The following is a 15,267-nucleotide window of genomic DNA, read 5'->3' on the forward strand; positions in this document are numbered from 1 at the left end:
CAGACAGAGGTAAGTAAAAAAACCTAAGGGAGAAACAACATAAAGTCCTAAAGAAGCTAATATGTCCGTAACAAAATTTGCCTCTCAATGGACATGACGAAAGTAGCGGGAACTAACTGAGACGCAACCACTGAATATCATGTAACAATGAGCATATACACCAAGGAGCAACAACTCGACCATTGAGACAATCTAGAAGCACATTGGAGCGTTGCAACCAAACATGTCCCTAGAGACTTGCATGTGTTGTAGTCTTGTAGTTGCTATGTTGTATTTTGCTATGTTCGTCAACAAAAAAAACACTTTCACTTTGCATTGGATATTTTCTCACATACCCACCTTACGTGTACGGCTGATCATGGTCTGTTACAGTCCACTCCGTCACGGCCCAAAGCCATGTCAAAAAGAACCGTTCATATCTTAAGCCTCAAACAACTGTTCCTCGGATCCATAAACCTCCCCACACGGGTTGTCTCCCCCGCGCACTCCACCTGTACATCTCCCCCGTGAAAATATGCACCAAACCAATCTCACCTTCTTCGATCACTCCCTCACTTCTCTTCAACACTCCCCATCACGTTGAACAACAACACAACCCAAAATGGCTCTACTCTCACTTCAACCTTTCCGTTGCTTCACTCCACGGAGACCAAGTAACGTTTCTAAAACGACAATGCCTGCGTTGTCGTTCTCTCCGGGGCTTTGGGGATCGCCGGAGTTTGACTCGAGGAGGTTGAGGGTGGTGGGTGGTGGGAAGTATAGGAGGTTGGCGGTGGTGAGTGCGGAGGGGAGTGTGGTGGAGAATGTTGGTGATGAGCAGGTAAGGTTATGATTGCTCTGTTTTAAAAGGATTCTGGGTGTTTTGGTCAGTAAAGATTGGATATTTTTGGGGTTTGGGGTTTTGAATTTGGATTTTTTTGAATTTGTTGTAGGTTGCAGAGGTGGCACAAATTGTTCAGGAGCGTGATTTCACTGGGACTCCTTATGTTCCTATATATGTGATGTTACCGGTGAGTTTTCTAGGGAACAGTTTTTGCTGATTATGTAGATTGTAAACTGTCGTAATCAATTAGGAACATTGATCAAATGAGATTATAAACGAATGTCTGATCTTTTTTGACAGTACGTTATAGGAATAGTGGAATATTGTAGTTGAATTGTTAGAGTGTGGATCAGGATCATAGATTAAGTGAAACAAATCGTATTTGAAATGAGCTCCTGATCAACAAAGTTGGGTCAATGAAGTTCTTTAGTGTTGTTTTGATACTGTTTAATTAGTAAGTAAAACTAAATGGAGTTGTTCTTCTTGTGTTTCATGTTGGGACTGGCAGTTGGGTGTCATCAATATGAACAGTGAGGTAGTTGAGCCAGAAGTTCTGATGGATCAACTGCGAGCGTTGAAGTCAGTTGGTGTTGACGGTGTTATGGTTGATTGCTGGTGGGGGATAGTCGAGGCGCATAATCCACAGTCGTATAATTGGAGTGGCTACAAGAAGCTCTTCCAGATTGTGCGTGATCTGAATCTTAAGTTACAGGTGAGTTCTATACTTTTTCTCTTTAGGTGGTATATTGTAACTTTTGTTTGGTTCTATCCTTTCTTCTTCTTTTTTTTTTTTTTTTTCTCAGGTAGAATTTGATACACACAAGAGATTGATTGTGTGATTTGTATTAAACAGATTTGTAATTTTAGTTGTGAGCTTGTGATTAGTAAATATTTTAGTACTCCTTAGTTAAGTAGGCTTGCTTGAATTTGCTTTTGTATGACAGCTTGTGGGACGGCCTGTAAAGATTTTCGCTGATAATTGTTTCGATTGTTCTATTCTTTGTTTCTATAGGTTGTAATGTCATTTCACGAATGCGGAGGCAATGTTGGGGATGATGTTCATATCCCACTTCCTTACTGGGTGACAGAAATTGGTCAAAAAAATCCTGATATATATTTTACCAATAGAGAAGGGCAACGGATTGTGGAATGCCTCACGTGGGGAATTGATAAGGAGCGTGTCTTAAAAGGCCGGACTGCTGTTGAGGTAAAGCATTTTAACTGTGTTATGCTGGTCTTTTTTATTAACTATGGACTTTCTTTGCTCCAACTCTATATTTTGGGTTCTTTTTAGTTTAGAAAGAAACTATTTGTAAGCCTTTCTTAATTTGCATGCCTTGCATATCCTAAGATCTTTTCCTTTCTTATGCTACGAGAAGCAACAACCCTCATTTTCGAAATGTCTCTCAATCTTTGAACTTCATTTGCATTTGCAGGTTTACTTCGATTACATGAGGAGCTTCAGGGTCGAATTTGATGAATTTTTTGCGGAAGGAATTATCTCAGAGATTGAAGTTGGTTTAGGTCCTTGTGGAGAGTTACGGTATCCTTCTTATCCAGCACAGCATGGTTGGAAATATCCTGGAATTGGTGAATTTCAGGTACATTGGTGCTCATTCCACTTTTCATTCCTGGCACAGGCGCACAGCTAAGATGTTGGCACTCAAGAAAACTGAGACTGATAGTTAGTACTAAATGTAAACTTAATAGTGCTACATTTTTCTATGGTTATGACCTAAAGCCAGTTACACGTTTTATTACTATCTCTATACACTACTCAATAGATCTCTGATTCAACCTGGTTCAGCGCAGTGTTATGATCGGTACTTAATGGAGAATCTAAGGAAGGCTGCAGAAGTAAGGGGGCACTCTTTCTGGGCCAGAGCACCCGATAATGCAGGTTCTTACAATTTTCGACCACAAGACACAGGGTTTTTCCGCGATGGAGGTGATTATGACAGCTACTATGGGAGATTCTTCCTTAATTGGTATTCCAATGTTTTGGTGGATCATGGTGATCGTGTACTTACACTGGCCAACTTAGCTTTTGAAGGCACTTCAATTGCTGCAAAGGTGAGTCACTTTCTTGGAGATTATTTTCTCTGGGTTTTTTTTGTTTTGTTTTTGTTTTTTTCTTTGTTCTTGTTTTTTTCTTTGTTTTGTGTGATGTTGATTTGCTTGAATTATGAGCAGCTATCAGGTATTCATTGGTGGTACAAGACTGCCAGCCATGCTGCTGAATTAACTGCTGGATTTTACAATCCCTGCAATCGTGATGGGTATACTCCAATTGCAGTGATGTTTAAAAAGCATGCGGCTGCCTTGAATTTCACGTGTGTTGAATTGCGCACATTAAACCAGCACGAGGACTTCCCAGAAGCAATGGCTGACCCTGAGGGTTTAGTTTGGCAGGTACCTATCACAGAAACTGCTGTGTAACTTACTGCTTCCTGGCTTATAAGAGAGTGAAAATTATTGATTAGATATAAACAACTATTAGGAGCATTAGGAGGAGAGCTTGAGAAGGATCGTTTGATTTTTTAGGCTGGATATAGTATCCAAGTCTTTTTAACAATGATGATATAGTATCCAAGTCTTTTTAACAATGATTCAACATATTCAGTTCACTCTCCATAGAAGTTTATTTTACTTTTAGTGGTAATGCTCTACGAATATAACTGATTTGGGAAGCAGCACCATTTCAAGGTTGGAGTGTGTTTCTTTGCTACATGTAAAATGGTTTTAAATCCGTCAGTGTGTGTGCATATTCTACCCAGTAATGTTAGTGGTGAAGGATTTATATATTTTTTCACAACTGTTTTCAGGTGCTGAATGCTGCATGGGATGCCAACATTCCAGTTGCTAGTGAGAATGCTCTTAATTGCCATGATAGAGAAGGCTACAACAAGATATTGGAAAATGCCAAACCCCGGAATGATCCAGATGGTAGGCATTTGTCGGCATTTACCTACCTCAGGTTAAGCCCGGTTCTCCTGGAGAGGCATAACTTCATGGAGTTTGAAAGATTTGTCAAGAAAATGCATGGTACTTTTCTTCGCCTTCACTGTTAAATACGCAAAATCATCATGCACAGGCAGAAACTTCTGTTTCGTTTCATAAAGTTGTTTTCATGCATGCTTTGCCAAAGCATACATCATCTATACTGTGTGGTTCCTGTTCCTTTTTGAATTTTCATTTCGAGTAACTGTTGATGATAATGAGGTCATCCATTATAGACTTTCAAGTTTCAACCATTCATTCTTTCCTGTTCCATATTCTCTTGTCCTCTGATATCTCTTACTGCATCCCTTTTCCAGACATTACCTTTGTACCAATATTCTTGTCGCTACAAACATTTTAACGCGTATAATGGACTGCTTTCTTTGTGTGTGTGTGTGTGTGTTTTTTTTTTTTTTCTGTTGGCCTGATCTCATAGTGAAAATCTTGATTTATACTCGTCTCATCTCCAATTGCAGGAGAAGCTGCTACAGATCTCCAGATTAATCCAAATGAAGAGAACACTGCAGACTCATCTGCAAATCTGCAGTAGTTTAATTCTGAAATATAGGAATAAATGAGTGTATATACAGGGTTGGTCACCGGCTGATCCAACCGTGGTAACTTGTCCGGGATCAATTAATAGGTTACTCCCCGACCAAATTTAGATGAACTGCGTCCACTATTGGTTACTCTTTATTACAAATGTGTGTAGGCTGCAGTGGTTCAAGAAACAAATAAATGTACTAAAGAATTTATGAATTAATGAATTATATCAAATAGAGATGAGAAATTACCAGAAACAATGAACTATACCAAGCGGCAAGCAAGCGGTATAGGGCAAAGGACAAAACACTCACCTGCAACTTGAAATTGATTCCAGATGAGGTTTTAGTTGCTTGTTTCTTTACGAATAGGGTTGATCAGTGCTTTCTCCAGTACCAATTTGGTAGTGTTTTGGAGCAAAAAGGGTAAAAGTGCATATTGGATTTCCAAGAAACTCTAATAGACACCGTGTAATTTAGTTTGGTGAAAAAGACATTTCTTAGTAACTAAATGTCAGTAGAGGTCTCAAGTTCGAATTCTCTATCTCCATGGAATCGGTCTAGATTGACATGGATATTGTTGCTGTTAGATTGCTTTTTACTGTTAAATTGCATTCCTATCAGATTGAGACGTGATGATGAACACTGAACAATGAAGCACAGTAAAAAAAAAAAATCAACCAACAGTAAATTTTTCTAGAAGGTGACTGACACTCGGTCAGAAAATCTTTCTAACTGAAGTTACTGAACTAGAGTTTAATATAGGGACTCTAGGACAAAGCCCCACAGTTCACGTGAAAATTAACGGCCGGGCACACACATACCCCACGCTCCTGGCACGCGCGACACGTGTCACTCCACACACGCAAAGCGTGAAGCCCCACCCGACCCGCGTGGGTTCATACACGCCTCATCCGTGTGCCAAAACCAAAAACACGCTTACAACTCCTCACACGCTCCTCCTCACATGCTCGCACGCTTTCTCCTCCTCCTCCTCCGCCCCGACCCGACCCGACCCTCTCCGCCCTCCTCCGTCCTCCTCTCCCCGGGGCCCGGTCCTTTTCCGTGAAACCAGCCCTCGCTGAGTCTCCGGCCGCCGGAATTTTGCGTTTCTGGAGCGGAATTGAGCTTGGATCGGGTGCCGAAGGTGAAATCGGAGGAGAGAATGGCCGGAGTAGAGTCGATTCTGCCGGAAATCGGAGCTTCAGTGATCTGAGCTGAGCTGAGTTTTGAAGGTGACTCATTTCATAATTCGGAGAATTTTGATTTTGGTGACTTTTTTGAAGCTTTATAGTGTGTGTGAGAATAATTGCATTGAAAATTAGAGAGAATAAAATCTTTTTAAGCTTGCTGAGAAAAGCTTAAGCAGAAGCATAAACAGTATAAAATTGAGTGAATATTCTTTTTGTTATCATGAAAGTCAACTCATTTAGTACTAATTCAGTCAATGCAGTATTTTCTGTAACATTTTTTTTTATGTGATTCTAGTTGAATTGAGCCGTTTTTGTTTATTTTGAGCTGAGATTAGTGTGGGATATGGATAAGTGGCTGAAGTTCTGATTTTGTTAGACTCGACAGGATTGTTGAAGCATTGGCCGAAAAGTTTGGAGTAATTATGCGGTGAATTGTGCAGTAATGATCAGGTGTATGAGATAAAGCAAACTAGTGTAGGTTTTTAGGGGATAGGGAGATTATGGCGACTGATATGCAGAGGTTGATTGGGACGAGTGAAGAAGATGATGAGGAAGAAATGGACATGGATGTAAAGGAAGAGGGGGATGGTGATGATGATGAAGATGGTGAGAAGAATGCTGATGCGAGTTCAATGATGATGGGGGTTGATGGAGGGATGGCGACAAGTGGTGGTAATAACAACCAATTTCAACAGCACCAGCAGATTCAAGAAGTGGGGACCCCTGGTGGTGGAGGAGCTAGGAGGTGTAGACCGGTAGAAGAGAAGGAGAGAACCAAGTTAAGAGAGCGGCAGCGCAGGGCCATCACTGCAAAGATCTTAGCAGGGTTACGGAGGCATGGAAATTATAATCTCAGAGTCAGAGCTGATATCAATGATGTAATTGCGGCTTTGGCTAGGGAAGCTGGTTGGGTTGTTCTTCCGGATGGAACCACCTATCCTTCAAACAATCAGGTACTTGCCTCCTCTCAGTAAATAAGCTTACTTTGGATGTTTTGAAAATAATTGGTAGTATGAACAGGAAAACACCACTGAGAAAAGTATGGAAAATGTTCTTGTCAATTCTTATACATGAGGAAGACGTAGTGAATGTCATTAGATTTTGACCTTCTTCAATGCAGCTGAAGAGGACATAAACCAATTCTGGTTCTGATTTTATACATATTCCAGAAAAGAAAATAGATCAAAGCGTTTTCTCTTCAACTGTTTCAGGGTCCGAGGCCTGCTGGTGTCAATTCTACGGCGGTCACTTCATCGTCTTCCCAGATGGTGTCCCAACCAACTCCAGTGTCCCTTAAAGGAGTTACTTCTGGTTATCCAAGCTCTGTGGAGCATACCGCAGATCACATGAAAAGTGTATTTATGCCTGGGTCATCACCTTATGATCTTCCAGCAATCAACACGGCAGATGGTGGAGATCAAACACAGAGTCATCCTCTTATTGGTGGCTCCATGGATGATGTTGGGGACAAACAGGTAAAAACATTTGATAGTTGTTTTACCCCATAATGTAACACATTAATTAAGCATCGGATGCATCGAGCTATGCATAGACATACACAGGGGATATATGTGAGTGAAATGCGTGTTAATCCATGTCATGTGAGTAGCATGTTCCAAAGTAAAACAATTATGTCAAGAACTTCTGATCACGATAATATAGACTGTGATAGTTTTATGGGATTCTACCACATGCAGGCTTGGGGACACTCCCTGATTGAACATCTTTAGCAAAAAAGGGGTATTGTTGCACTTAACTTTGGCAAAGAAGGATTGTGTATGTCAAATATTATATATACATGTATGTGTGCTTGTATATGTGTGTATATATACCTCTGTCTTGGTATGCCGATGCTGATTAGCTGATTATCTAAATGGTTAATGTTCATCTTGCTATCATTTCATCACATATCACGTCTTTAGCAAACTTATGAAGTGCTTTGAGAAAAGATAATATTTGAAATGCACTACCCTTGTGAACTAGCAAAAGTTTGTTGGTGTATGCCTTCTTCGTTACAGTTGCACTGAAATCTACTATTGACACATAAGGTCTGAAGTTCTATGTCTTATAAACTTTATCTACTTTGTTATATTTTTATTGTTTGAATGTTATATATAGCTTGGCAGTATCTCATGCTTCAACAATTGCGAATTTTAATACAGATTGTTGACATGCCCCCGAAGTTACCAGAACGTGACTTTGCCAACACTGCCTACATTCCAGTTTATGTTATGCTGCCAGTGAGTTCTGCTGTTAGTTTTTTGGTTTTCGATTTCTGAATCCCTTACATTTCTACACTACATATCCTGCTAGAAAATTTTTAATTTTTTGTATGATAGATATGACTGCTTTTAGCCTTGGTGTCTAATATATATGCCTTTTATCTTGCTCTATCTTTTTGGTGGCAGCTAGGTGTCATTAACATGAACTGTGAACTGGTTGATCCAGATGGTCTGTTAAAGCAGCTAAGGGTATTGAAATCAGTTAATGTGGATGGTGTTATGGTTGATTGCTGGTGGGGAATAGTGGAAGGACATGCTCCGATGGATTATAACTGGAATGGATATAGGCGACTCTTTCAGATGGTCCGTGACCTAAAGCTGAAGTTGCAGGTCAGTTTTTAGTCAGAAAAGTTGTTTCTTGTGCAGTAGCTTTGTGCTCTCAGTGGTGATATACCATTTCCTCTTGGTAGTTTTCCTGTTTCCATGATGCCCTTTCTCAAGGTTTGAGACCAAGGACATTTCTCTTCTTTATTATATTTATACCTTTAGTTCTGGATATAGTTTATTCATTTTGGCACTGTTGCTTTGTGAACTCTTCTTGGACTTCATTCTGGTCTGATGTGCAACTCTGCTCTTTTTCAGGTTGTGATGTCATTTCATGAATGTGGAGGCAACGTGGGTGATGATGTATGTATTACACTACCCCATTGGGTGGCTGAAATTGGTAGAAGCAACCCTGACATATTTTTCACTGATAGAGCAGGAAGACGTAACCCTGAATGCCTATCATGGGGAATTGACAAGGAACGAGTTTTAAGAGGCCGGACTGCTGTTGAGGTATTGCAATCACTCAATCAGATATGTTTATTAAGCACTTATCTGTGGGACTGCTGTCTGTCTTAAAATTTGTACTGTTCATGCTCTTTTTAGGTGAAAGATAAATTGGTATCATAGTTCTGTTTTATACTTTGAAGGGTAGTTCAGTTGTATGTGACAAGCATCAAAATGTTATGACATTTAACTAATGCAAACTAATGTAGGTGTACTTCGACTGCATGAGAAGCTTCCGTGTAGAGTTTGACGAGTTCTTTCAAGATGACATTATCTCCATGATTCAAGTCGGACTAGGGCCATGTGGGGAACTCCGATTCCCATCTTGTACTGTAAAGCATGGTTGGCGATATCCTGGCATTGGTGAATTTCAGGTAAGTTGTTTGTTATCCTTCAATCAATTGAATGACACCGTCAATTTCCTCAGAATTTTCACTGTATGTTTGAAATTTGCTTTCTTGACTATCAACTTTTAAATTCTTGCAGTGTTATGATCAGTATTTGCTGAAAAGTCTGAGAAAGGCAGCAGAAGCAAGGGGACACTCCTTCTGGGGTAGAGGTCCAGATAATGCAGGTTCTTATAATTCCCGGCCACATGAATCCGGTTTCTTTTGCGATGGTGGAGATTATGATGGCTACTATGGCAGGTTCTTCCTTAATTGGTACTCTCAAGTTTTAGTTGATCATGGTGACCGAGTGCTTTCTCTGGCAAAGTTAGCGTTTGACGGCACTAGCATTGCTGTAAAGGTCAGTTAGCTTCTCATCTTCTGAACATGCATGGAAGATGAATTTGAAGAGATCTACTTGATTTGAATCCTTTTGGATGCTAGAAGTTATTTGGCTAGTCTTGGCTTGATCAAGTCAGTTGCTATATTTTAATTGCTAAGCAGCTATCAGGTATCCACTGGTGGTACAAGACGCCTAGTCATGCTGCTGAGTTGACTGCTGGCTTCTATAATTCTTGCAACCGAGATGGTTATGCTGCAATTATGACGATGCTAAAAAAGCATGGAGTTTCTTTGAACCTTGTTTGCACTCAGTTGCCTATGTTAGACGAGAATATTGACTTCCAAGAGGCACTGGGAGATCCTGAGGGTTTGTTTTGGCAAGTAAGCATAAAATTTATCCAAATGTCTTCTGTTATTGATTTCATATTTTTCTTTCTGATCCAAGTTTCAACAGTTCGGCATTCTATCAAGTAGAAAGGGGAAAATTGGATTGTAGGTGAAAAATGCATGTATGCGGTGGGAATCCTTGTACATAAACGTTACATTCTTTCCTTTCAGGTGCTGAATGCTGCATGGGATGTTTGCATACCAGTTTCTAGTGAGAATGCTCTTTTATGTCATAATCGCGTCGGATACAACAAGATATTGGATAATTCCAAGCCCTTGACCGATCCAGATGGAAGGCATTTGTCATCTTTTACATACCTTAGGCTCAGTCCAATTCTAATGGAAAGACATAACTTCATGGAATTTGACCGATTTGTTAAGAGAATGCATGGTACGACCTCTTCTATCTTTTCTTTGCCATTTTTCGTAATTAAATCCATTCAGTCTATATCAAAACACTGCATCAAAGAATATGAATCACATCAGTTTACACTCTTCATCAGTTGTAACTTCTCATTTTCGCTGCAGGGGAAGCTGTTCTTGACCTCCATGTATAGCAAGTAGACACAGTCCAGATAGCCATTGCTATTTGACGAAGAGATTCTCTAAATAGTGTGCTATTATTTAGTATAAATATTCATTGTAGCCCACGCAATGTTGGGTTCCCATTATTCTCAGATGAGGGTATTAGTACAAGTATTAACACAGTTGATAGGACAGTGACTAACAATGAGATTGAACTATTCTGTAATCAGACAACACAAACCGTGACTGATATGTAAGAGTAATCTAAATGTAAAATCTTGGTCATTTGCATTGTCACTGCTACCATCTCATCTCCTTTCAGCAATGCCCTATACAGTGATTTTCGTAATTGAACTGAATGCCCCTAAAAATTTCTATATATTTCTTTTTTGATTAACGTTATATCAATCACTGAACTTTTGTACAATTGAATTTGTTGATGATGGCATGTACAACTTCAATTTTGGTCGACTGCCTCACCTCTCAGTTGATTTAAGCACAGCATGAGCCTTAATAGAGGACATGCTTCGCAAGAATCAAAGAAATACTTTTCCCGGCTATGTTATGATTTTTTGACCATGATGTTACCAGCTTCATCCACATGAAATAGCCGTTCTACGAAATCATCCAAGCTTTCACTCCTGTGCTTTAGTGGCGCTGAGGGACTTCCCCCACTAGATTTGCCAGAGTTCTCCGCCTCTTCCGTTTCAATCAATGTAAATGTTCCGTATGGTGAAGTAGAGAAGGCATGAGGGACATCCAAAGCTACAGCTTTTCGAAGTGCTGCCTCATGCTCCAGGCTGTGTTCACGAACAAGGGACTCTTTTCTCTCCATTCTCTGCTTTGCCGGCACATCCATCATTCGATCTCTTTCCATCATTATCTGATCTCATGGAAATTGGGAAAGATATTTTGTCAATTCCAAGGATAGGAAGCTCTAATCTTCAAACTTAAGCTGAGGAGCTGGATTGTTTGGAAATCTTGCACAAAGTTGAACAATAAAAGGGAAGCACTTACATTAAGAGCCTTTTGTGATTCTCTCTCAATCCAGACAATTGCATGGTCAGTAGTAGCATGGCACGAAAGAACTACATGCTCAAACCTCCCATCGACAGGCACTGCTGTTCTCACAACTGGGGGTAACCTTCCTATTCTGCAAGACTGCAACCAGTTAATTTCCATTTATTGGCTGTGGATCCATCAAATTCTCATGAAGTAGATATGTGATGTGGATACCATCTAAAATCCAACGACACAATCCCAATACCTACAAAATCATTATGAAGCTACATCTTAATATACCTGAAGGGCTTCCGATCAACAATGTGATAGAGCCTACCAGGTGCATAGAGTCTCCTTGGATCTGTGAACATCCTTTCTTCCAGTGTGCATGTATCCTTCAAGCACGTTACACACAGTACACATGGCAAACTGAAAATCGAGGAAAACAACAAGCATGAGTATCCAAACAGGGTAATGCACAGGTGCAATCTGAATTTTATCCATACATTGTAATAAATAAATGTGGTACTCTATACACTACCTCAATTCATGCATGACACTTCTTCAATTGCTTGTCAAATTACTACTTTGGAGTATGGTTGTTAGACTTAGACCTAACTCTGCAACACTGTCTTAAAGCCCAAATGTGAATGCTGATTTTTAACTCACATTCTTGGTGGTTTAAGCATCAAACATGCAATTTTGTCTACTCATGTTCCATTCCCCCAAAAAGAAGAATGAGAAAAAGGACAGCAGAAGATATTCTTTTCTTCAGTTGTTTCCATACTTTTAGCTGCAAAAGTGCTATAGATGGATGACATGGTATGCAATTTATATGCACTATGAATTACCAATGCGATAGGTGAAACAGATACTGTGTATTACCAGAAAAGTGATCTGAATAAATCCGATAAAGAAGTTGCTGTCCGAGGTAAGAAATCGTCCTGGTTCATTATAACAACTAAATTAGAACACTAGATCATATCATCATTCTAATGGAATCAATTGTTGTCAACAACATTGACCATTTTTATGTTGGCAGCCTATATAGTTAAAGTATTCGTATCAATCTGCTTATCAAAACTTTCATGAATGAACATTTCATAAATGTTTGTTTGTCTCCACAATTTACATTTCACCATATTACATAGCTGATCAAAATTTATAAATAAAACAATATACAAGGAACTAAGCACAGAAGTCTGGAGTGGAAATTGATGATCTTACCTGGAGTACAATAGAATTGATAACATCTGCATATCTCACGGCCAAATTCAATGACATACATCTAGCCGGAGCTGTGGCATAACATCTAATCATTTTCCTCTCAACAATTCCCAATTTGCTCCTGTTCTGAAGCGCTACCAGAGTCAGCAATGCCACCACACCAGAGCCCAGGGAATGTCCAATAAATGTCAGGGTATAGTTCGGATTTTTCAATACCAATTCCCTCAAAAACTCACACTCTGTATCAAACAGCCACTCTGCTGCCTTCATTAACCCATTGTGGACATATCCACCATCAAATTTTGTCTGCCCAAGTTTGTTATCAAGCATAACTAGAAAATCACTTTCCTTGGCCATATTGAGTCCCCTAACTACCAAGACTATATCAGAATGATCATGATCAAGATAGACAATGTAAGGAGGAACTCGGCCAAGTGTTTCCTCATAGTCTTTACGTAAGACTACCCAATCAGGATCAATGCCATACCCTCCAGGAGGTGGAAACATTGGGTTACGGAGATCATCCTCATAAACAGATAAAATTAGGCGGCAATAGTGAGGGATGGGCTCAAACTCTTCAGCAGTGGCTAGACCCCAGTTTTCGCTCTCACGGCCTGCCGTGTAAAGGCATTTCAACCACACCCAACGAGCACACGCCAGACAGTATACAGACTCAAGGATGGGAAGCCCACATAAGATTGACATGGAAGCCTAGGAAGCACAAATGTAAACAAAGAGTTCAATCTCACAAATAAAAAGGCAAACGCAAAACGAAAGGAAAGAACTACAAAATTTGATTTGCATTGCTGAATAGGACCTATTAATATTTCGAATTGAACTACAACTGGTTAGTAGAATCTTTTGTTTCTTTGAATCAGAATTGGGATACCATGTTTAACATCAATCTATGTATGCATAAACCAGTTGGGTTCTAACATGTAGCTGAAATATAGATCAGATAACTTAAATAGCTGAGTATATCAATTTCACAAGATTACAAACTAATATACAACCTACAGTTCGAGGTTTTTATAAATGGATTATCTATATCAAGAATGAATATTCTTTATTAAATCAAAAACAGTTAGATGGGATAAAGCAATCAGTATCAGAAACATACATGTATTAAAGCTCAGATTGCATGAAACTTGTATCTAAGCAGAAACACTTGCAGACTCTCTAACTTGCACATTAAAGAGTTCAAGCTGAACAACACTAGCTTTGGAATCAATAAGGATCAAAACCCTTCTCTGGAAAACTGGAACCAAGTGAAACCCAGAATCTGAAATCTTGAAACAGGGACAGAATTGGGATCAGTGCTTCCAAGCTTAAAGATCATTACTTTGCTAAATGCTAGAGGCAAAAGCAATTACTGGTACTGAGAAGAATCAATAATATGTACAAGAAACGAAATGAATGGAGTCTTTTTGGGGGCTGTTTTGGATTGTGGAGAAGATGATGAAATGAATGTTGGAGAATACGAGAGTAGAATGAAGAAACGAAATACACAAAAAGCAGAGAAGAGAGATATCGGTGGAATTTGGAATAAGAATTTGTGTTACCTACAAGTCAAACTCATTTCTTTCCTTTTGTGGCAGCTTCAAGAATCTCCTCGCTAAAATGCCTTTATTCCTTGAAGCTCATTTTCTGGATACAATTCCTTTAAGCTCATTGGGTATTTGACTATTTGGGTTTATATTTTAGTTCTACCTTCTCAACTTTCTTTATTTTTCATCGGAGTGAAAGATTGGTTACTGGAGTAGGCTTCATTGAAAAATCATTGCCGGATTAAGTGAGGGAGATTCATTAGGGTACGTCTCTTATTGGTATATTTTTGGAGTTATGAAGATGGTAGTTTCTCTTATATAGGCTGTGGCAACCTACCAATAAATAATTTGTGATTGTAACGTGAGCCGGATTCACTCAAACAAGTGCCTTGTCAATCTTGTCAACCGTCACAGATTGAGTCAAAAGCTTAAGGTGTTAAGAAATAACATCTTTCATGTAAGGAGGATTACCTCCTTGGGTCCTAACCTGTGTTCAAAAAAATAAAATAAAATAAAAAAATAATCATCATGTAAACAATTTTTACTTCAGGTAGCTTGCCCCTTTGCTTGCACCCTCTTGACTTTACCTTAGTGGTCCATTTGCTTAAGCCATGGAGAAAAGAAAGAAAAAGAATTTATAGGACACATGAAAACTAAGATCATATTATGGGTTGTTCTGGTTTTGTGGTTGCGTCATTGTTACAGTCTCATATCTAGAAACTAGTTGTTCTAATTTTAATGCTTTCTACTTTTCTTATTGCCAATGTAATCAGGAGATGTTAATACATGTATACTTGCGGTTTCGGTATAAGATGTTGGAGGGAGTTTGTCTCTTCTTGAGCTCTGACCGTAAAACTGTATACGACTCGTAATGTTTGTATCCCCGTGTTAAGTTCATTATAGATTTTACTTTATTATTTTATTTTAAACTTCCGATTTCTTTAACGCAATTTATCACAACCTCCTTATATTTCTGTCAGCGTGGGAGTGGGGATATATACCTCTGTTACATCATTGCATGCGTTTCACCCTAGAGCCTACTTTGCCTGATGATACATCTTCTTATATTTGCAATTGTTGAACAGAGAAGTAGGAGCCCCTTCTGCTGCAGACCGTATAGTTGCGAACCGCTTACAGACTTTTAAAAACCAACCATTAGATTACACGAACGGCTCAGACATTCTCCTTCTCTTTATTACTCTGTCTTCTTCAACAATCACTCTCTCTCACTCTCTCTCAC

The 15,267-nt window shown here is 39.3% G+C and overlaps 3 protein-coding genes across 3 annotated transcripts; 2 read left to right on the forward strand and 1 right to left on the reverse strand.

Moving 5' to 3' along the window:
• The first annotated feature begins 438 nt into the window (after positions 1 to 438).
• LOC101301236 (beta-amylase 2, chloroplastic-like) lies at positions 439 to 4,572 on the forward strand. The gene is made up of 9 exons (XM_004306738.1): positions 439 to 820; positions 933 to 1,010; positions 1,332 to 1,535; positions 1,836 to 2,030; positions 2,260 to 2,424; positions 2,636 to 2,896; positions 3,017 to 3,235; positions 3,649 to 3,868; positions 4,300 to 4,572. Exons 1-9 carry the CDS (start codon positions 602 to 604, stop codon positions 4,371 to 4,373), a joined length of 1,635 nt encoding a protein of 544 aa, XP_004306786.1. The 5' UTR covers positions 439 to 601; the 3' UTR covers positions 4,374 to 4,572.
• Positions 4,573 to 6,058: 1,486 nt separating this feature from the next.
• LOC101301523 (beta-amylase 7-like) lies at positions 6,059 to 10,548 on the forward strand. The gene is made up of 10 exons (XM_004306739.1): positions 6,059 to 6,511; positions 6,770 to 7,033; positions 7,721 to 7,798; positions 7,967 to 8,170; positions 8,423 to 8,617; positions 8,821 to 8,985; positions 9,098 to 9,358; positions 9,502 to 9,720; positions 9,898 to 10,117; positions 10,255 to 10,548. Exons 1-10 carry the CDS (start codon positions 6,059 to 6,061, stop codon positions 10,281 to 10,283), a joined length of 2,088 nt encoding a protein of 695 aa, XP_004306787.1. The 3' UTR covers positions 10,284 to 10,548.
• Positions 10,521 to 14,060, reverse strand: LOC101301812. Its single transcript, XM_004306740.1, has 6 exons — positions 14,043 to 14,060; positions 12,481 to 13,191; positions 12,139 to 12,197; positions 11,554 to 11,682; positions 11,269 to 11,404; positions 10,521 to 11,134 (listed from the first exon to the last, which is right to left on the reverse strand). The coding sequence occupies exons 2-6, from the start codon at positions 13,183 to 13,185 to the stop codon at positions 10,814 to 10,816; spliced, it is 1,350 nt and encodes a 449-aa protein (XP_004306788.1). The 5' UTR covers positions 13,186 to 13,191; positions 14,043 to 14,060; the 3' UTR covers positions 10,521 to 10,813.
• Between the last annotated feature and the right edge of the window lie 1,207 nt (positions 14,061 to 15,267).

This window comes from Fragaria vesca, linkage group LG7 (assembly GCF_000184155.1).
Source record: "Fragaria vesca subsp. vesca linkage group LG7, FraVesHawaii_1.0, whole genome shotgun sequence".
In the NCBI taxonomy this organism is placed as follows: Eukaryota; Viridiplantae; Streptophyta; class Magnoliopsida; order Rosales; family Rosaceae; genus Fragaria; species Fragaria vesca.

Excerpts from the sequence above, each read along its gene's own strand:
- LOC101301523 (XM_004306739.1), top strand. The coding sequence starts at position 6,059 with ATGGCGACTGATATGCAGAGGTTGATTGGGACGAGTGAAGAAGATGAT. Across the intron at positions 7,034-7,720 it reads ATGATGTTGGGGACAAACAG|ATTGTTGACATGCCCCCGAA; the intron begins GTAAAAACATTT and ends ATTTTAATACAG. Across the intron at positions 8,618-8,820 it reads GAGGCCGGACTGCTGTTGAG|GTGTACTTCGACTGCATGAG; the intron begins GTATTGCAATCA and ends AAACTAATGTAG.
- LOC101301236 (XM_004306738.1), top strand. The coding sequence starts at position 602 with ATGGCTCTACTCTCACTTCAACCTTTCCGTTGCTTCACTCCACGGAGA. Across the intron at positions 1,011-1,331 it reads CTATATATGTGATGTTACCG|TTGGGTGTCATCAATATGAA; the intron begins GTGAGTTTTCTA and ends TGGGACTGGCAG. Across the intron at positions 2,031-2,259 it reads AAGGCCGGACTGCTGTTGAG|GTTTACTTCGATTACATGAG; the intron begins GTAAAGCATTTT and ends TTGCATTTGCAG.
- LOC101301812 (XM_004306740.1), bottom strand. The coding sequence starts at position 13,185 with ATGTCAATCTTATGTGGGCTTCCCATCCTTGAGTCTGTATACTGTCTG. Across the intron at positions 11,405-11,553 it reads GTTGATCGGAAGCCCTTCAG|AATAGGAAGGTTACCCCCAG; the intron begins GTATATTAAGAT and ends GCAGTCTTGCAG. Across the intron at positions 11,135-11,268 it reads AATCACAAAAGGCTCTTAAT|ATAATGATGGAAAGAGATCG; the intron begins GTAAGTGCTTCC and ends CCATGAGATCAG.